Source organism: Oryctolagus cuniculus, chromosome 3 (assembly GCF_051225735.1).
Source record: "Oryctolagus cuniculus isolate XC-2025 breed Fujian yellow rabbit chromosome 3, ASM5122573v1, whole genome shotgun sequence".
Classification (NCBI taxonomy): Eukaryota; Metazoa; Chordata; class Mammalia; order Lagomorpha; family Leporidae; genus Oryctolagus; species Oryctolagus cuniculus.
In genome coordinates, this window is record NC_142869.1 from 43,854,345 (window position 1) to 43,876,580 (window position 22,236).

Sequence of the window (22,236 nt, forward strand, 5' to 3'; positions counted from 1 at the left end):
CTCAGTCTTTATAATTTAAAACTTTTGGAACTTAAAATTATTTCTATTTATACATCCTTTTCCCAGATTTATATCAGGTTATTTTTATGTTGTAGATCATAGCATATTATTTGGTAAAATAGTAGGTTAAGCCATTTCTGGTTTGTGATCCTGCTGCTCCACTTCCAGTCCATCTGCCTGCTAACATGCCCAGGAAAGCAGCAGAAGATGGCTCAGTTCCTTGTGTTCCTTCATAAGCTCCTGGCTCCTAGCTTCAGCCTGGCCCAGACCTGGCTGTTGCAGCCATTTGAGAAGTAAGCCACTGGATGGAAGATTTCTCTCTTTTTCTCTCTCCGCAACCCCATAACTCTGCCTTTTTATTGATTAATAAATAAGTAAATAAGTAAATAAATAAATCTTTAAAAAAATTAGGTACAGAATAGGCTTTTCCTAAAGGACAGGTGCCTCTAGGATGAATTGTGTTTTCTGATACTGTTCCACCTTGAAAGAGAGTAAACTTGGGGGCTAGTTCTAGCTACTGCAGTCCCTGTATCAAATTCTCATTTCTTGACAGGTTGTATAAAAGGCATTTTTCTGGTCTTCTTAAGCATTTTACTAGCATATACTTGTCAAATAATCTAAACCTTGGGTAATGATGATCTATGATAAACACAACAAAATGACTCTAAATGCTTTCACTTAGCAGACACAGAGAAACCCACTGGAGCAGAATCTTTAGTTGAGAATTTGGTGATGGCTTTTTTCATCTCAGATGTGAACTGGCCTTGCTGTGGCTGGCTCACATGGTTTTCTCTTAAATTGCTTGTATCTCTGCTTATTGCAGGCCAATTTTACTTTTTTCAGTGTCTCTTGACTTTAAAATTAGTTTTTTCTCCTGTGTTTTTCTCACTCATATAGTGAAAAATAGAGTTTGAGGGCATAGTATACTTGAACAAGTGTGTATATTGGCATGCTATAGTTTTAGGGAATTTGAAGAATTAAAGTTATTAATTATTACTATTGGTTTATCAGTGTATAGTCCAGAAAGTTAAAATTCTTAGATGCATTTGTCAACCTATATAATATCTTTTGACAAGTAATTCTAATTTCAGTATTTGACCCTCAGGTGAGTTTTAGGAAATTGACATTCACCTCTGGATTCTTTAGAAAAATGTTTTAGGTAAAACACTTGCTGAATGTCTTTGTCATCTGCTACTGTCTGTGTCTTTTGAACAAAATCTGCTGGATTTGGAAGTGAAAGTTGTGCATTGTGGCATTTTATTATTTGCTTAGTAATTAAATCTCTCTTGACCTCTGGAAGAAAAATGATTTTTGTTTTCAGTTGTTGTTTAAGCAGATGTCTGTTATCTGAGAGAGCAGCATGGTGCAGACCTAATCAGACTTACAAGAAGGATGGTTTTTAAAGAAGTGCTACATCATATTCAGCTGTGTTTCTTGGGAATGGGCCACAGCCATAGCACAGATTCTATGAGGGAGGGATGGATTGTCAAGGAACCTTGAAGGACTAGCTTTCTGTTCAATAAACACAGTGCATACTGGTCAGTTTCCCTTACCATCAGCTTTCTCTTCTGTAGCTTTTCAGAATAATTTTTCTGAAGATTTGGCTGTCTTATTGCAGAAACTATAGGTAGGAAACCAAGAAGGAAATTAAGAGTTCTTAGATTTCAGTAGGAAAAAACATGTGACAGCCTTCCATCCCTACTGTCTGAGTCATTTACCCAGATGAGGACACTGCATCAAACAAGGTAAACTAAAGTTTTGAGTGAAGCTTTAGAGTGCATTGATTTATTATAACTTTATTGAAATTTGGAGAATTAAGTTTTGCATTGTATTGGATATTATTTACTATGGAAAACACATTTCTTTTAAAGCAATATATCCTTTTTTTTAAAGATTTATTTACTTTACTTGAAAGGCAGAGTTACAAAGAGAGGGACACACACATGCACACACACAGAGTATATGTGTATGTGCATGTGTGTGTGTGTGTGTGAGAGAGAGACAGACAGACAGACAGACAGACAGGAGAGAGATATCTTCAATCTTTTGGTTTAGTCCCCAAATGGCTACAACCGCTAGAGCTGGGCCAGACTGAAACCAGGAAGCAGGAACTTCCTCTAAGTCTCCCATGTGGGTGCAGGGGCCCAAGCACTTGGGCCATCCTCCACTGCTTTCCCAGGCCACTAACAGGGAGCTGGATCAGAAGTGGAGCAACCAGGACTTTTGAACTGGTGCCCACAAGGAATGCCAGTGCTGCAGATGGCAGTTGAACCCACTACACCACAGAGCTGGCCCCAAAAACACATTTCTTATAGGGGAAAGATTAAAATTTTCAAAACAGATTTGGTAATAGTCTCATTGTAATCTAAGCATTTTGGTTTTATTTCTTTTCTGGTTGATTTAAGTTATGTAAAGGAAAATAACCATATAAATGCTTTTAAATCCTGAGCTAAGCCTTTTAGAGACACATTGGCGTAGTCGATTTTAATTAATACTAAGGATATTAGTAATCAGAATCTTGCATTTGACTATTTGTTTTATCCCTGGTCCCACAATAACCACAAGACTCTAGGAAATATTTATTTGGATATGTTGCGTTGACTTCAAACTTACCTCAAATGGTATTGAATTGTTCAGCCTGTGGGTTTATTGTCATAAACACTGAGAATCCATAATTTAGTCATAATTTCCCCTTCACTTTTATTCTATATACTCAATCTGTCACCAAGTCTTTGGATTTTTTTCCTTGAAATATTCTTGATTGATATTTCTTTTTGCATCTCTAAAATTTGTTCTTCAGCACTCAATGCCCTGTGCCTTGACTGGTCAGCTTCTATCAGGTTTCCCCAATGTCGAGTTCTCCAATATCGACTTTCCTCAGTTTTTATCCTGTTTATCCCTGCACAAACTCTCAGGAGACATTTCTCCAAATGATCTTTCATACTTTCACTTGTCTGATTAAGATCCTTGACTGGTACCCCCCCCCCCCACTGCTATTGGTACATTTCCAACTGAATTGCTTCACATTCTGTGTTCAAGATTTTCCTAACATTACCTTGTCTTGTGGTGCGCTTGTGAGTAGGGGGCTCTAATGTTCTTTTACAACTTTTGGAAGTTGGAATGAATTTTGTGTGCAAAAACAATGCTGTCAGCACTGTGGTTGAGTTGCTAAGCCATAACCCAAAGGACCGTGTACCGTAATGTGGATGGTTTCTGAACTTTGGAGGCCAGCAGCCTAGTAGAATAGGAGGCAGGGAAGGATGGGCTGTTTTCTTCTTTGTAAGTATGGGGCCATCCAGTACAAGGCAGGATGTGTGATTTTCATGCATGAAGTTGGTCCTTAGCGTTTGATTTCCATTAACTGTCTTCTAAATCCTGGTATTTCTCTTTTTAATCTCTTAAGACCTAGATAGCTTCCTCAAACTAAATAATGCATTCATTAATTTGGTAATTACATTATTTGCCTACTGAAATAACAATAGCTACATTTCTTAAAAGATTTATTTATTTATTTGAAAGTCAGAATTACACACAGAGAGGAGAAGCAGAGAGAGAGAAAGAGAGAGGTCTTCCATTTGCTGGTTCACTCCCCAATTGGCCGCAACAGCCGGAGCTGCGCAGGTCTGAAGCCAGGAATCAGGAGCTTCGGGGTTTCCCATTCGGGTGCAGGGGCCCAAGGACTTGGGCCATCTTCTACTTCTTTCCCAGGGCATAGCAGAGAGCTGGATTGGAAGTGAAGCAGCCGGGCCTTGAACTGGTGCCCATATGGGATGCCGGCGCTTCAGGCCAGGGCATTAGCCCACTGCACCACAGCGCCGGCCCCAGTAGCTACTTTCTATTGAACACTTCACCATGATACTTCTAATCCTTACTGCAATCTTGCGTGTACATATAAATTACTTCCACTGAATAGAAGAATATATGAAAGCAGTATGACACTTAAGTTTAATAGTACAGTTATTAATTTTTTGACCTAGGGTTTACAAATAACATATATATTTGTAAATTACTTAGAAGGAATAAGTGCTGTATGAGTATTTGTTAAAGAAATATACACTCTTTCTCAATTCTATTTCCTTCCCTGACATACACAAGCCCCTTTGGGGCCCTATTCTTGCTTTTTTTAAATTTTATTTATTTTTTTGAAAGGTAGAGTTACAGATAGAGAGAGGGAGAGACAAAGAAAAAGCTCTTCCATCTGCTGGTTCACTCTCCAAATGGCTGCAACAGCCGGAGCCGTGCCGATCTGAAGTCAGGAGCTAGGAGCTTCTTCTGGGTCTCACAAGTGGGTGCAGGAGCCCAAGCACTTGAACAGTCTTTTAAGCTTTCCCAAGCCATAGTAGGTAGCTGGATTGGAAGAAGAGCAGCTGGAACATGAACTGGTACCCATATGGGATGCTGTTGCTGCAGGTAGAGGCTTAGCCTACTACGCCAAAGCTCTGGCCCCGTTCTTGCTTTTTTTTTTTTTTTTTGACAGGCAGAGTGGACAGTGAGAGAGAGAGACAGAGAGAAAGGTCTTCCTTTGCCGTTGGTTCACCCTCCAATGGCCGCCGCGGCCAGCGCGCTGTGGCCGGCGCACCGCGCTGATCCGATGGCAGGAGCCAGGAGCCAGGTGCTTTTCCTGGTCTCCCATGGGGTGCAGGGCCCAAGCACCTGGGCCATCCTCTACTGCACTCCCTGGCCACAGCAGAGGGCTGGCCTGGAAGAGGGGCAACCGGGACAGAATCCGGCGCCCCGACCGGGACTAGAACCCGGTGTGCCGGCGCCGCTAGGCAGAGGATTAGCCTAGTGAGCCGCGGCGCCGGCTCCCGTTCTTGCTTTTAAAGAGAGTGCAGCTTAAAGGGCAGAATAAGAGAAGCTGAAGGAGTCCACAAGAACTCCTGGTGCCTGTCAACATCCCTTCCTCAAGTTTCTCCCTAGAAAACCCTCCTCCTACCCCCAGATTGTAATCTTCATAGATAGGGTGACAAAATCCCTCCATATAGAGATGTGGCCCATCACTTTCTGCTAAAATGCAACGTAAGAATCCTTGGAAGGATTAAGTAACTCTTCGTTATAAACACACTTTTTTTAAAAAAAGATTTATGTATTTAATTGAAAGGCAGTGAGATACACACACACACGCACACACATACACACACACACACACACACACAGAGAGAGAGAGAGAGAGAGAGTGTTTCCATACACTATTTTACTCCCCAGATGGCTGCAATAACCAGGACTGGGTCAGACTACAGCCAGGAGCCAAGAACTCCATCTATCTCTCCCTTGTGGGTGTCAGGAACTCAACTACTTGAGCCATCATCTGCTGCTTCCCAGAATGTCTTAGCACAGAGCTGGATTAGAAGCAGAGTAGTTGGGACTTGAACTGGCATTCCAATATAGGATGCGAACATCCCAAGCAGTGGCTTAACCTGCTGTGCCACAATGCTGGCCCTTGGTTATTCAAGCACGATTGTCAGCTAGTTCAATAATGCTTTCCTCTTAACTTCCCCAAGGACCTTTCTGATGGGAGCGAGTTGAAAAGGAAGCAAGATGTTTGGAAAGCTGGAGGTACTTCTATGGCTAACATTTATACTGTCCATTCCAAGCGCCATCAGCCAACTGTGGCTATTTGAGTTACTTAGTTATGATTAGTTTGAAATGAAATATGCCTTAAGTGTAAAATGCACACTGAATTTAAAAGTCTAAGTACCAAAATTTATTAAAAAAGCACCTTAATAGTTTATACTAAATTTAATATTAATAATTATACTAAATTGAATTATTGTTGTCCAACTATTAGTTGAAACACTAATAGTTTGGATATATTAAGTTAAATAAAACATGTTGTTAAAGTTTGTACCTCTCATGTTTTAGTATGGACTGAAAATTACTTACATGAGTTTCACTATATTTCTGTTGCGCAATGCTCTAAGTATTCTGACTTTTAGTCCTTCCTCAGTGGTCTCCCTCAGTGATACATATATATATAAACAAATAAATTTATATAAAATGTATTTTATTAATATTTAAATATATGAATATGTATTTTATAAATATATATATTTCCTACATCTTCCTTCTGTTTACTGACCCTTTTCTCTTTCAGTCATTCAACAATGCTTCCTTATTCTTAGTTTCTGTGTTCTCATTATAAACATGCAAAATCTGAATACAAAACAGAATGAAAAAGTAGGCGAACTCATTACCTGCCTCTTTACCTTTACTGTCCAACCTTTGGAGAAGAGTCTGAACTCTTTACTCTGACCCCACTGATCTTTCCACTTCAAATCTACACAATCTGGTTTTTATCACTTCTATCTATTTATAATTTTTGCTGAAGCTGATATGGTGGCCGACTCATTGAGTTTTAAAGTCTGCTGAAATCCACAAAATAGCATTTCATGAAGTCCTCAGATTGGAAGTTACTATTATTTTAGTTGTCACGGTTTGTAGATTGACTGACAGTTTTGGGTTATATTATGATGTTGGAGTTACCGCAGATCATATACGTAAAAGAAGTGCTAGATTTATGAAGAGAGGTCTGAGACTAATACCTTTGTAGGACCCCAAAAGCGGTGTCCTCTTGTGACGACCCCAGAAACACAGACTCCAGACCAGACGATGCAATAGAGCAGGAGGTAATTTTATTTCATTTGCGCAAATGGGCCCCCTACTGCTGCAAGCAGCAAGCAAGTGAGAGGAGCCCCGAGCAGCTATCTCACACAGCTTTTAAGGGGCAAAACCACAAAATTAACATACCATAGGGTGGCGTAAGTTTATTGGGTAACTACAAGGGGAGGAGGTCGTCGAGGAGGAGGAGAAACGGGGGCTACGTGCCCTACGTGTCTAAGCTTGGACAAGGGGAGGTTGTCCTTGAAGAGCAGAAAGGGGTGGCTACGTGCCCTACGTGCCTCACGGTTTCTTTGTTAAGCTTGAACAAGCACAGGGGAGGGGGCTTATCTACATAGAAGGATGTTCTGTTGCCTGTATCTCTGGTTAGTAGCTAACTGCTTTCTCTGTGAACCGGTTTACTCCCCATTTCCCAAGGCCGACTCTGGAACTGTTTGTCTCAGGAGCCCCATTTTTTTTTTTTTTTTTGTTAAGGCTACTTTTATGGTGGCTCACAGCCACTTCTTTCACCTTTAAAATGGGTGATTGACTTCTCTGTTCATTTTTTTTCTGTCTTTTACATGTAGGATGTTTTGCCTACCAACCCAAATTAGCACCTCCCGCCTCATGGATTGTACATGGGCCAGAAGCCAAAATTAGAAACAGAGCTGGTACTTGAACCCAGGCACTCTGATATGGGATGCAGCCTTCCCAAACAACGTCTTAATGGCTACACCAAATGCCCACCTCAGTTAGTTTGCTCTTTTAAAAAAAAAAAAAGATTTGTTTTATGTATATGAAAGACAGAGTTACAAAGAGAAGTAGAACCAGAGAGAGAGAGAAGACTTCTATTCCACTGGTTCACTCCCCAAGTGACCACAACAGCCAGAGCTGAAACTGATACAAAGCCAGGAGCCAGGAGCTTCTTCCTTGTCTCCCATATATGGGTGCAGGGGCCCAAGGATTTGGGACATCTTCTATTGTTTTCCCAGGCCATAGCAGAGAGCTGGATAGGAATTGGAACAGCTGGGACTCGAACCAGCGTCCATATGGGATGCCGGCACTGCAGGCTGGCGCTTTAACCTGCTGCACCACAGCGCCAGCCCATTAGTTTGCTCTTTAAATGGAAATTCATGCTGACTTTCCAGAACCCAATTGAGTTTGCCTTTAAATAAAATAAAATGTATTGAAGATGCCAGCACAAGCTAGTGGTGCGGAATTAATGTTAAATCCATAAATACATTAGTGGCTTAGGTAGTTTTGAAAGCAGTTATGTACAAGAGAACCAGATTCATTTTATCTAAGGCCAATAGGATCTGAGGAAGGTAGTATGAATCTGTGGGCAGACCAGAGGATACTAACAGATAGAGCCTCCAAAGTACTGGATTAAAGTACAGAAGTCTTGCAAGGATCCTGGTCGCATCTGCCAATGCAAGCCACAAGGAGCTCTATGTCAGTTCCAACAGGGAAGGCCCTGTTCCTTAGGTTGGGAGGCTAAGTGGGAGCTGGAGGAAGTAGCTTATCATGATCCAGATGGTTGAAGGGGTATGGACCAGACAGAAAATCGGGATGATGAGAAGCAGATTCAGAAAAGGTACTTGAATTATAAGGCATGCTGGGGAGTCTCCAGGTAGGAGAGTGATGCTCACTGTCCTTCATCAGTTCATTTATCAAACACTTAGCCACACCTACCCTGTTCTAGGCAGGGCTGTAGACACTGAGGATAAAGCAGCCAACAAAAGAGATGAAAAGCCCTGTATTTGTGAGGCTTACCTTCCTGCTGGGGGCAGTAGACAATAACCAATTAAATATGTAAGTTCTGAAGCACATCACATCATACTAACTGCTACAGAGAAAAATAAAGCAAGAAAAGAGGAATGAGGATTGCTGGGATGTTGTAGTTTTACATATGATGGCTGTTGTATTTAAGAGGTGACATCTGAGAAAGCTTCCCGACTTGCCCAATAACCCTTTCATGAATTACATTCCTGTGCTAAGGAAATTGTGTTCGGTTTTTTAAAGCTGTACTTAGTATGTGTTAAAATTCTGTTTTGCTGTATCAAAATATAATTGCAGCATGAAATAAATCCGTGTGTGGGAAGGAAAAAGAAAAAAGGATGCCATATCTGAAGGTGGGGTGCTTGAGAAAGGGCAGACCTAAAAGGGATGGTCGAGATATCCCCTCTTCTCTAACTGCCAGGATGAAGTTGTGCCAAGTGAGACTGAGCCCACAGGTGTGTGACCGTTTTGGGGTCATGTGACCTCAGTGTCTGGCGGTTGCTCCTGACTTTGTCACTTGACAGTAGAATAATAGATTTTATTTTGACAGCAGAAGATTATCTCATGGTTGGGCTTTCATAAACATTCCTCAAGGCTTTATTTCTGGGAAGCTGCAGTCTAATTCTTTGCATTGTGGCAGTGATGTTTTACGCTTGTCTTTCTTGCAGCGTTGTAGGAAGCCATCCTCAGAGAGGCAGACGGGATGGCTAGCTCAGCCCGGGAGCATCTGCTTTTTGTGCGACGGCGAAATCCCCAAATGCGGTACACACTGAGCCCAGAGAACCTGCAGAGCCTTGCGGCCCAGAGCTCCCTGCCAGAGAACATGACCCTGCAGCGGGCCAACAGCGACACGGACCTGGTGACTTCGGAGAGCCGCTCCAGCTTAACTGCCAGCATGTATGAGTACACGCTGGGGCAAGCCCAGAACCTCATCATCTTCTGGGACATTAAAGAGGAGGTGGACCCCAGTGATTGGATCGGACTTTATCATATAGGTGAGTCAAATGAAATGGATTTGCATGTGACTCAGAGCCTGTATTTTTACCCCGACATTGCCATGTGTTTTCTCCTGGAAAAAAAAAAAATACACACACGCTAACACACACAGCAAGATTTGAGGATTTTTTTTCTCATCTTTATGAAAGGAAGAGTCAACAATTATAAATATCTTTTTTCTTCAGTGAATTTTCTGGTTACATCTCTTGCTAATTAAATGCCAGAGCCAGCGGATGTTACAGTATTTTTGCATTTGATCAATAGTCTTGTTTTGGAAAAACATGCTTCTTAACACTTGCTAGTGTTTTAAGACAATGAAATAATATTTAATGAAATAGATGCTGAAATTTTGGTAACCTGTATGAAAAATATACTATATTTTTGAAAGGTTAATTTCATTAAGAACAACTTGCAATCTAAGGTATCTTTTATTTCAAAATTCCTTGAATGTGTCCTAGATGAGTTATGTGAAGACAGTATCATGCTCTCACAAATGACTTAAAAATACTTGTTATTTGTTCCAGCTTTGTTCAGCTGAGTTGTATCTGCTATTCATAGGTGAGCAGGTGCTGAATGAAGCCTTACAGAAAGTGTAAAGTCTGCTTTATTTGAAAGTAAAAATCAGAACCTATTAACTAACCATAAAGAAATTTAAACCCAACCCAGTAATAAGAATTTTTTCACTGAGTGGAGGACATTGCTTTCAAAATTTAATACCAGATACCTTATTAGTAAAGCAAGGTTGCTTCCAATGTAAATTATAAACCAAATATCCTTTTTTAAAGTGAATAAATTGGAGGAACAAAAGATCTGTTCTTAGCAGTGCTTCTTGGCCAATGGCAGTTCTGTCCCATGGGGGACATTTCACAATGCCTGGGAACATTTTTGGTTATCACATTGGGAGGAGGAGAATTGGTGACTACTAAACACCCTGCAGTATACATGAGAGACTCCCCACAGCAAGGAGCTGTCCATAGTGTCTACTGTTGACAAGTACTGGTTTGAAGCAAAGGAGCATCCTTTCTGAAATTTTGTTAGAGTGTTACATCTACTAAAATTTATGGTTTTCTGGGATAGAGATTTTGTGTTGAGTAAAATATTTTAAAAATTGGGTTTATATTTTCTCATGTAACTCTTATTGCTTAATCATAGTAGATAATAAGAAATATAAAATGACGAGCCGGCGCCGTGGCTCAATAGGCTAATCCTCCACCTTGCGGCGCCGGCACACCGGGTTCTAGTCCCGGTTGGGGCGCCGGATTCTGTCCCGGTTGCCCCTCTTCCAGGCCAGCTCTCTGCTATGGCCAGGGAGTGCAGTGGAGGATGGCCCAGGTGCTTGGGCCCTGCACCCCATGGGAGACCAGGAAAAGCACCTGGCTCCTGGCTCCTGCCAGGATCAGCGCGGTGCGCCGGCTGCAGCGGCGGCCATTGGAGGGTGAACCAACGGCAAAGGAAGACCTTTCTCTCTCTGTCTCTCTCTCTCACTGTCCACTCTGCCTGTCAAAAAAAAAAAAAAAAAAAAAAAAGAAATATAAAATGACAAGGAATTCTGTGAATTAGTCTCCTTTTTCTCTTATGGCAACAAAAAAGAAAAGTCTTTATAGTCAGCATTTTCTACATGTGTGTCTATATATATATATATATAGACACACATTCACATTGAGGAAGATATATGATTAATATTTTATCTGTATTTCTATGGTCATAAACTCACAGTGTTGATGGGACTTTATAATAACCCTTTTGGTTTTAATATAATTTACCACTCTTGTTTTATTTATTTTTATATATTTAGAGAGAGAGAGCGAGAAAGAAGAGAGAGCGCAAAAGAGTGCTCCCATGTTCACTCTTAAAGTGCCCAGAATTTGGGTTCACTCCCAAAATGAGCCAGACGCTAGGAGATGAGAATTGAATCCAGGTCTCCCACATGGATGTCAAGAATCCAACCACTTGAGCCATCACCATTGGCTCCCGGGGTCTGAAGTAAAAGGGAAGCTGGAGTTAGGGGCTAGAGCCTAGAATCAAACTCAAGTACTCCGGTATAGGACATGGGCATCCTAACCAGTGTTTTAACTGCTAGGCCGAACACTAACCCCTAAATTCACCCTTTTGGATCTCATATAAGTTTTCTCATAACATTTTCCTATTTTAAATTATATTTATATATCATGTATTTATTCATTTTATATTTAAATCTAAATCTTAACATGAGAATATAGATAGCAGATTGTGTTTCTGTGCTTTAAAAATGTTTTATGAGGTATTTCCCTTGGGAATAGTCAATTTAACTTTCCTTACATAACGTGATTTATTTTGTTTGTGAATAACTTGTTTTGTAAGATGCGAGAATCCCTTAAAGTACTGACTTTTATTACTTCCTTTTTTTTCCCTACCATCCTTTATATTTCTCTACCTCACTTCCTGTATTTCTCTGTGTAAATTTAATCACGGGGAACCTAAGGAGTCCAAAGCACAATTCCCCTTGTCTCTAAGAGACCCAGAAAACAAAACTGTGGCGCTCTTCATTTTGCTTTCTAGAGGAACTGTAGATCAGTGTACCAAGTCTGAAAGTCACGCATGGATATCACTAGGAAAGCAAAAGTAGGACTTTAAGTCTCTTTTAAAAAGTGCCAACTCTTCCTCAGTTTATTTCAAGAAGCTTCTGTATCATTCTTCGATAAATTAATGTATCTTTTTTTCCCCTGTTGATAGCATGTCTTATTTTTCTTTGACTGCTTTCAAGATTTCTTCTTTATTTTTGGTTTTCAGCAGTTTGTTTACAATATACCTAGATGCAGTTTTTTTCATTTATCCTAGTTGAGTTTCTTTCAACTTTGTAAATTAATTATTTTTGGTGAATTTCAGGAAAGTTTTGGCCATTATTTCCCCAAGTGTTTTTTCTGTTTTTCATTTTTTGCTTCTTTTTTTCTGAGATCATTTCATGTTGTCCTACAAGGCCCTGAGGTTCTGGTTCATTTTCCTTTAATCTGTTTTCTCTTTGAAATTCAAATTTGATCACTTATTCCTAGCTGTTTTCAAGTTCACTAACTTTTTTCTTTTTCATCTCTGTTCTGTCATCAGTCCCATCCATTGGATTTTAAAATTTCGGTGATTTGACTTTAACTTCCAGAATCTGTATTTTTCCCAATTTTTATAGTTTTTACTTCTTTGATGAGATTCCCTATCATTTAACAGTCCCTGAATGTTAACTCATTCAGATAATTTTTTGTTCCATACTTTCAGTTGAATTGAATACTATTGCTTTAAAGTCTCTGTTTTCTAATTTCAATATCTAGACAATCTCAGGGTCAGGTTTGTTGGTTGTTTGGTGTTTTTTAAAAAAATTATTTGACAGATGGAGAGATGGGCTGGTGGGGTCTGGGAAGAGAGAGACAGAGAGAGAGAGAGAGAGGGAGGAGGGAGAGAGAGAGGAAGAAAGATAGTTACTATCTGTTACTGTCTGTGCTTTGCTCTCCAAATGCCTGCAATGACCCAGGCTAGTCTGGTATCAAAGCTGGGAGCCTGAAACTCAATCCAGGTCTCCCTGGGGGGTGGCAGGAACCCAGCCACCTGAACTTCCACCACCGCCTTCGTTAAGAGGAAATTAGTCAGGAGCTGGAGTTGAACCCAGGCACCCCAACTGGCTCCTTAACCACTAGGCTAAATGCCTGCTCCAGGCTCAGTTTCTGTTGACTGTTTTTTCCCAATTAATCATGGTTCCCACTTTCCTGCTTCTTTGCAAAGCTAGCAGTTTTTCTTTTATACTGGATATTGAGGATTCTGTGTTGCCGAAATTCTGCAAAACAGTAGTATATTTTCTAGTATTGAGACTTATTTGCTTGAACTTGTAGGTTTGATTTTACATTTTGTTAGGAGGGATCTATGGAATGCCAGTGTAGTACCCAGAATTTCTGACTTGGTGGGATTGAGCCTTTAAACTTGCTCTCCCCTATTGATATTTTTATATCTTGATTTTGGAGTTTGTTAAGGAGGGCCTATGGTATACCTTAATCTGGGACATTGTACTTATTCCCAAACATTTCTCATGTTTGACCTCATTACCTAGAATGTTAAGCAAGTCTCTTTGGTTGGACTGTAGCTCCAGTGTTTTCAGTGATGCTTAAGCTCTAGTAATTCTGTTGCTTCTTCAGCCCTTGTAGCAGCAGCTTTCTTTTTTTTTCTCCTGGTCTCCCATGGGGTGCAGGGCCCAAGCACCTGGGCCATCCTCCACTGCACTCCCTGGCCACAGCAGAGAGCTGGCCTGGAAGAGGGGCAACCGGGACAGAATCCGGCGCCCCGACCGGGACTAGAACCCAGTGTGCCGGCGCCGCTAGGCGGAGGATTAGCCTAGTGAGCCGCGGCGCTGGCCCGTAGCAGCAGCTTTCTACAAAGCTTCTCTTTGTGAGCATGCGCAGCTTGGCTGAAGCTTTGTAAGGGACCCTCATATGGACTTTGACTTCATGGTTCTCTCCACTGCAGTGCTCTGACCGGGAAGTCTGACTTCAGTCGACCCACACTCTGCTCTGCCTATGTAGCTCAGCAGGAACTGCTGTGGATTCCAGCTCTTTATAGTGTACTCAGGAAATTGTCCCCGGATGAGATCTGGAGTCATCTCATAAATTTATTTTCTCTCTGGAATTAGTCTTCTACCACCTGCTATCCAGTGTCTGAAAACCACTGCCTCCCAATGTTATGTTTGTTTACATTAGGAAGGGAAGGCTAGTGTGGTGCTGTTTACTTCATCATGGCCTGAAGCAGATTTTCCTCCCATACTTTTCACATATGAGGGAGGTAAGAAGTCTCATTTAATTTTCCTATCTAGGTATTTTCATAGAGCTTTGGAAAAAAACTGGTTGCTTGGTTCTCAAGTGTTTGTCAGTTTTTACTATTTTTTTCTATTTGATTTAGAGCCCTTTCCCTAGCAGATCTTCCACGATGAGTGGTCTTAAAAATCCCAGATCTCAGGTCTCGGATGCTAAATATGGCTTATCACGATAGTTACAGAACTGCAGACATGTTTAACAGTAAGATTTATTTACCTGGCCCTCAACTGAGTGAATGGAGACCTGATCTTAATCAGAGATAGGCATTTCTCCCCTGGTGCTAAGATGGGTCCTTTTGACCTCATAATTCATTGAAGAGACAGTCTTCTCACTTCTACAAGGCTTTGCCTTTCCATAGAGAGAGGGATGTGTGACAGAACTGTGGTTTTGACCTTTCTTGCTCCGTTCTCCTTACAGCAGAGCCCTGGCATGCTCAGGAGGCTGGCTAACCAGTCCTTGATTCCTGGATGGATATGCCTTCCCCAGACTCAAGGAAGTTCTAAATCTGTATCATTCAAAATATTGAGTAGTCTAGGAGGAGAACATGATTCAGTTCTGTCCTGTGAGATGCAAGGGGAAGACTATGGGGGAACATCACTTCCCCATGAAAAACCTGAGTCTTTTAAATTTTCCTTCTCTCTCTCTCTCTCTTTTACAGGCAGAGTGGGCAGAGAGAGAGAGACAGAGAGAAAGGTCTTCCTTTTGCCGTTGGTTCACCCTCCAATGGTCGCCGCGGCCAGCAGGGCGCGGTGCAGGGCCCAAGCACTTGGGCCAACCTCCACTGCACTCCTGGGCCACAGCAGAGAGCTGGCCTGGAAGAGGGGCAACCGGGACAGAATCCGGCGCCCCGACCGGGACTAGAACCCGGTGTGCCGGCGCCACTAGGCGGAGGATTAGCCTATTGAGCTGCGGCGCCAGCCAGTTTCCCTTCTCTTATACCTGAAACTGTGACGAAAGGATATGATGTCATGAGCAGTTATATCCGTGCAGCAACCATGAAGCATCAGTCACGAGCATGACAAGATAGAAAGTGCTTGGACAAGCACTCCAAAGTTCTTGTTATTTTTTGGGGAAAAAAATCCCTTTTTTGTTTAATTTATGATTGGGGCTGGGCCAGGATGAAGCCAGGAGCCAGGAGCTTCATCCAGGTATCCCACATGGGTGGCAGGGACTCAAGTGTTTGGGCTGTCATCTGCTGCTTCCCAGGCACATTAGCAAGGAGCTGATTTGGAAGTGGAACAGCTGGCACTTGAACTGGCACTCTAATATGGAATGTGGGTATCTAAAGTGGTGGCTTAACTCTCTGCCACAATCCCCACCCATAGTTAGGCTTAATTATACTGGAAGTTGCTTCTAAATTAGTCTGTAGTATTGCTAGAAAGATGAGAAATGGAAATAGGGGGATGACAATTGCTTTTTAAAATTTATTTGTTGGAGCTGGCACTGTGGCTTAATAGGTAAAGCCGGTGGCATCCCATATGGGCACCAGTTCAAGTCCTGGCTGCTCTACTTCCAGTCCAACTCTCTGCTATGGCCTGGGAAAGCAATTGAAGATGGCGCAACTTCTTGGGCTCCTGCAGCCACATGGGAGACCTGGAAGAAGCTCCTGGCTCCTGGCTTTGGATCAGCGCAGCTCCAGCTGGTATAGCCAACTGGGGAGTGAACCAGCAGATGGAAGACCTCTCTCTCTCTCTCTCTCTCTCTCTGTCTCTCTCTCTGTCTCTGCCTTTCCTCTCTCTGTGTAACTCTGACTTTCAAATAAAAAAATAAATCTTTTAAAAGTTATTTATTTCCATTTATTTTAAAGGCACAGAAAAATGCAGACTCAGTGACAGGAAGATCCTCCATCATCTGGTCCGCCTCTGCCCACACACCCAAATGCCTGCAACAGCTAGGGCTGGACCAGGCCAAATCCAGGAGTCTGGAACTCAATCTGGGTCTACCACACAGATGGCAGGGACCCAAGTATTGGGCCATTTCCTCCTGCGTTCTGGGGTGTACATTAGCAGGAAGTTGGAATTGAAAGCAGAGCTGAGAGGTGAATCCCAGGAATGCCGATAGGGGATGCAGGCATCCTGAACTGGGTCTTAACTGCTGCAGCAAATGCAGGGTGAGCAGTGAATGGGTTACTTCAGTTCAGTAGTTACTTCTCCGTGGAGAATGCCTAGGATGGTTTTAATATAGGTAAACATCACTAGGTTGTTTTTAAAGGAAGTAGCAAAAATTTTGAAAGCAACTCCAAGCCATATGGGAATTTTCAGAGATTTAGAACAAATAGCGATGGGAAGAATCTTTCAAATGGGTAACTAGTAACTTAACAATAGGCAAGATAGGTTTTTTTTTTGGGGGGGGGGTCTATTAAATGAAACCAAGTAAAGTGATAGATTTGGAGGAGTTTAAAGAAAACGGGAAATGTGAGATCAGGATGGGAAAAGATTTTGGGGTCTAAATTAAGTCATGAAATTAAGGCTTTTATGGCTAAACAGTGGTATGCATAATTAATTCTCTCTAGTGCTCTGTGAAATAAATGCGCTGAGGATCTTGTTTCATAACAATAGCACGTGTGTCAGAAATAGCTTCAGATTTCTAAGCCTCTTGGCAGGATGCAGCCTCTCTCCTTCAGTTATGTCCTGAGAAGCCTGCTAGGACTGTGTCCTAGCAACTTCTAGTTTTATTTATGGAACAGAGAGATGGTCTCTATAGAAATAAGTCCCCATGGAGAAAGAATTTAATGGAACACTGTGCTGGCAAGGTGTGGCTTCTTGGCACACTCTGCATTTGATTGTGTTTCTCTTGGCTTACCTTTTCTTCCCCTCTAGAAGTGTGAGTTTTGTTTTTGTTTGATTAATTGTTAATAATGTTTTGCTCTGTATAACTCACTCCAGATGACTTTTAGCACTACCAATCTGGAGGGAAAATACATTGATATGGATTGGAAAAATAGTCTTTTAAAAAGGCTTGTAAATGCAGTAAATAGGCCCTATTAGAAATACAAATAAATAAATAAATAAAAAATGAAGGTACCAAACCACTATTTGGGGGAAAGTGTGGTGTGAACATGGCTCTCAAAACATATGCTAATTACATTTACTTCCTCTGAAACATCTAGTATAGATCCCAAGATTTCTAGAGATGGGCACAATGTAGCTACAGATCAGAATCTCCAAATTACAACAGCGAATGCCTTATTGATGCTTTTCAGAAATCACTAGATTTGTCCAAAATTAAAACTGACCCTTAACAAATTTGACAGTGCTACCCATTGCCTCTTCCCACGCTCATCAAGTAGAATAACCAAATTCTTAACTTGTGCATAACACTTAAGGTACCCAACACAAACAGCTTTTAATGAAAAATCCGATGGTTACAGTTTAAAAAGGAGGCCAAGCATATTAAATATGTTTCAGGCTCACCACCTAATCCTCTTTAACCTTTAGTCTTATGCTTATTTTTCTGGCCATTCAAAAGAAAAGTAAATACTTCAAAAGGCTTAATTTGTTGCTCTCATTGGTAGGCAATTTCAGGTATATTTTCAGCATAAACTGTTCTGTACATTAGTGCTAGTTGAAGTGCTGCTTTGCAGTTACTGTTCTGTGAAAACACAATGCATGTTTTCCAGACTGTACATTAATGTGCTGCTTCCTTCATTGAGAAAATCTTTGTATGGAAAAATTTTATCTACTGTAAATAGTAAGTTTATTGTTGTAGGTATTTCATATTCTGGCTCCAGTTTCTTATAATTTCATGGACCAGTAACAAATAATTTAGCAGAATTTATCTGAAATACACTTTAAGTATATTTCTCTGTATCCATGCATTGATTATATCTTCAAAGATGAATGACAGAACAATTATATTTTGTCTTAAAAAAGTATCATGGATAATGTATTATGACATTTTTCTTTTTTTTTCATTTGTACAGTAAAATAAACTAGGATTGCAATAGTGAACCAAGACATTATAGTTATAATTATGAATTCGAGAGCTTTAAGATCCCAAAATTTAAGCTGATATTTTGTAAATAATGTCCAGAGTGGTGATACCATTCAACTTGTCAGGGACAGATTCAAGGCTGGGACAGAATAGTCCTGTCTAGGCTTTGTTGTTGTTATTTGCTTTTTTCCTCTATTGGAAATGTAGTCCAATGTTTTCTAGTCTTTAGTTATTTGTTTATCGCCGTCTTGATGTCTTGATTTTTGCAATGTTGGATTATCAGTTATACAATTAATATTCCTCTTTAAACCATTTAATTAACAAGGGACATGAATGTATGTTTCTCAAGAGATAACACAGAAATGGCCAGTGGATGATATATAAAAAACGCTCAACATCCATAACCAGGAAAATATAAATTAATACCATTGTAGCATATCTCCTCATAGTTGCTAGAATGTGTATCATCAAAAAGATGAGATATAAAAGCTGCTGGTGAGGATGTGGAGAAAAGGTGACCCTTGCAGACTGTTGAGGGAATGTAAATTAGCAAAGTTATTAAGAAAAACAGAATGGAGATTACATGAAAAGTTAAAACTACAACAACCATGTAATCCAGCAGTCCCACTCCTGGGTATGTATATGAGGGAAATAAAATCAGTATGTTGAGGGGATTTCTGCACTTCCATTGCAGCATTATTCATGATAGCCATAATAATATGAAATTAACCTTAGTGTCTATCATGTCCATCAGTAGATGAATGGTTTAAAAAGTATGGTTGATATACACAATAGAACATTACTCAACCACTAAAACAAAGAAAATCCTATCATCTTGTGACAAGAGTGAAGCTGAGGAAATTATGTTAAATGAAATAACCCATGTCTTAAGAAAAAAGCAAACTAGCTGTCAACCCTGACCTTGCTGTGAGCATTGGTGTTAGGGAAGGATTTGCTATGTTAGATATTTTGGTTTCCAACATACATCAGTTGCTAAGAAATTGCATTTGTCTGTGAACCATCCAGGAGTGTCACAAACAGCAAACTTTGAGAAACTCTGGAGTTAGCAGTGGTTGACAGCACAGGTGCAACAGTCACACAGACTAGGAAATTCAGTGAATGACTAGCTAAATGACCTTGGGCAAATTATTTAATCTTTTTAACCTCAGTTTTCAGGGCAGGCATTTGACACAGTGATTAAGATGCTGCCTGCACCCTTAGAAGTAAATCTGTAGGAATGTATGCAGAACTATACAGCTTTACAGTTGCAACCTTCATACACTTCATAATTACAACTTTAAACTTTCACTGGGACCCCAAATCCCCTTAAGCTGGGTGTTAAAAATACCATCTTATGTGTTAAAGTGATCATATGGATACGATTAAGTGTCTGGTAATAATAATAAATATAATTAAAAAGGAGTGAAGGCTCCAACATGGCAAGCAGTCCCCACAGCAGACTCAGAGAATGACAATCGTTCTAAGTAGTACTCTGACCTCAGAATCAGTGCTTAAGGCATTCTAGTCTGGCTGAAAAGCACATTTCAAGCATGTAAAGCCAAGACACTATGGCAGAAAATGTCCTAAATAAAGGACCTCTGTTGGTGAGACCCTGTTGGAAAGAAATGGTCATCATAGAAGGAGGTACTTTTCTCTGAAGGGAGGAGAGAAATTCCACTCTGCTTATGGCCTTGTCTAAAACTGACAGAGTTTTTGGATTCAAAAGGCTTCCATAGCCTAGGCAGCTCATGTCAAGAGCCTCAGGTGATCACTGACATCATCCATAAGAGTGCTAATTGTTAAATTAACAACAGAAATCACTGTGTACTGACTTCCCATGCAGGACCTGTGTCCTCAAAGAGTTCTATTCTAATTATGTCTAAGTGCTCACAAAAGATGTGTCATTCTTGGGTGCTTCTTTAAAGTTAATTAAGTTTCTAAAAAAAGAAAAAAGGGAAATTAACTTCAAGATGCAATGAATTTTTTTTAAGATTTATTTATTTGAAAGTCAGAGTTACAGAGAGAAGGAGAGGAAGGGGCGGGGGAGGTCCTCCATCCATTGGTTCACTCCTCAATTGACCACAACAGTTGGAGCTGTGCCCATCTGAAGCCAGGAGCCAGGAGCTTCTTCTGGGTCTCCCACATGGGTACAGGGGCCCAAGGACTTGAACCATCTTTTACTGCTTTCCCAGGCCAGAGCAGAGAGCTGGATGGGAAGTGGAGCAGCTGGGACTTGAACCGGCGCCCATATGGGATGCCAGCACTACAGCCAGCAGCTTTACTTGCTATGCCATAGATCAGGCCCCAATATGCAATGACTTTGAACAGCCCTTGTCTCATCTGTTGAGGAATAGTTTTTTTATAAAAATTGTTGAACTCTTAGTATATAGAGTTGTCTTCTGTGTATAAAGTTAATCGAAAATGAATCTTAGTGAAGAGTGGGACTGGGAATGGAACAAGGAGGAATAGGGGTGCGAGTGTGAGTGGAGGTGGATGTGGCAGGAAGAATCACTATATTCTTAAAGTTGTACTTATGAAGTGCATGAAGTTTGTATGCCTTAAATAAAAGGTGTCTTTGGGGAAAAATTAATTAAAAATGCTGCCTGCATCTCACATTGGAATATGTGGAGTGAGTCATAGCTCCACTTCTGATTCTATCTTCCTGCTAATGTACATTCTGGGAGGCAGCATGTGATGGATCGAATACTTGAGTTGCTGCCACTCATGTGGGATACCCTTACTGAGTACCAGCCTCCTGTCTTCAGCCTGGCCCCATCACTGATGTTGTGAGTGTTTGGGGAGTAAACCAGTAGATTATTGATGTTTATCTCTTTCCATTCTTCCCCCTGCTTCATCCCTACATCCATCCCTCCATCCCTCTGTCTGTCTCTGCCTTTCAAATAAATCAATTTATATATTCATTTTAAAACAATTATTGAAAGCTCAGTTTCCTTATCTATAAAAAATTATCTAAGAAAAGTACCAGTTTCATGAGGATTAAATGATAACTTGTATACAAAACTGTCATTTGGCTACTGTTAATGAAACTGGTGACCTGAAAGCTGCTGTAGGAATTTACTCATGGAGTGAAGCCACAAGAAGGAATTTCACTGTGCTATTTCTATTTACAGAAAACAAATCCATTTCTTTGAAATGCAGCCGTAGAAACTATGTAAATACTTAAAATATGAATACTCAATAATAGAGTATTTTGTGAGCTCTCAATCAATATGCTTTTCAAAATAATAGAAAATCTGCAATTTAATACAAAATTCAATGAGATGGAACAAAACATTAATGTGTTACGTATTTCATTTTCAGAATAGCTATCAAATATAGTTGAATGCTGTTCATAAGTTCTTTTGCTATTTTTAGTGGATTGTTACCAAACAAAAGTTATGTATAGTTATATCTTTAAAATTTTAAAATGCTCTTAGAAAATAAGAGTTTTGAACATGAAGTTTATTTTTTTGAATAAGAACTCTAAATTAATTTTTGTTACCTTGTACCATTAGTCATGATAGGTCATATTGTGCTGCAATTATTTAGTGACTGAACAGAACAAAAGACTTTCTATTGGAAATACTATATATCCAACATGGGCTGGCAGTGGACTTCAGTCATTTGTGTCACTTAGGGACTCAGGCCTACCACCATTTTTATTTTTGTCATCCCGGATAATTAAAGGCTCATCCATCTTCTCATTATGACATTGAGAATGCATGGCTCCTTAGACAGGTACCAGGGGAAGAAAAAGTTGTAGACTTATACTGGCTCTTAAATGCTTTGTCATCAAGGAGACACATTTCACCTCTGCTCAGAGCCCATTGTTCAGTATTGTTAGCCTGATTCTGTCTAACTATAAGGGGACTGGCTAATGCGGAGGAGCTCTTGAGTATTTGCTGGCAATGTCTCGTCCATAGTGGATATGCCTTGCTAACAGCCTTTCTGGTCCTCTGGTCCACTAAGATGTTCTTGTATGGTCACTGCAGTAAAATATGGTGGGGGTTAGAAAGTATCATACTTTGTGAGACATATTCCAAGAGGGCCAAATGAAGGGACATACCCAGAGCAGTCCCAAGGCAGTGCCTGATCGTTACAGAGGCAT

General features: G+C 40.6%; 1 protein-coding gene across 6 annotated transcripts in view; it reads left to right on the plus strand.

Annotated features, from left to right (window-relative positions):
• HECW2 (HECT, C2 and WW domain containing E3 ubiquitin protein ligase 2) overlaps window positions 1–22,236 on the plus strand; it is a 452,881-nt gene that overhangs the window by 184,474 nt on the left and 246,171 nt on the right. For all 6 annotated transcript variants that reach the window (XM_089330142.1, XM_089330141.1, XM_051849332.3 and 3 more), the window contains one exon: window positions 9,045–9,371. In XM_089330142.1, coding sequence (XP_089186268.1) covers window positions 9,080–9,371 — 292 coding nt within the window. In that variant the 5' untranslated portion in view covers window positions 9,045–9,079. The remainder of the gene's footprint in view (window positions 1–9,044; window positions 9,372–22,236) is intronic.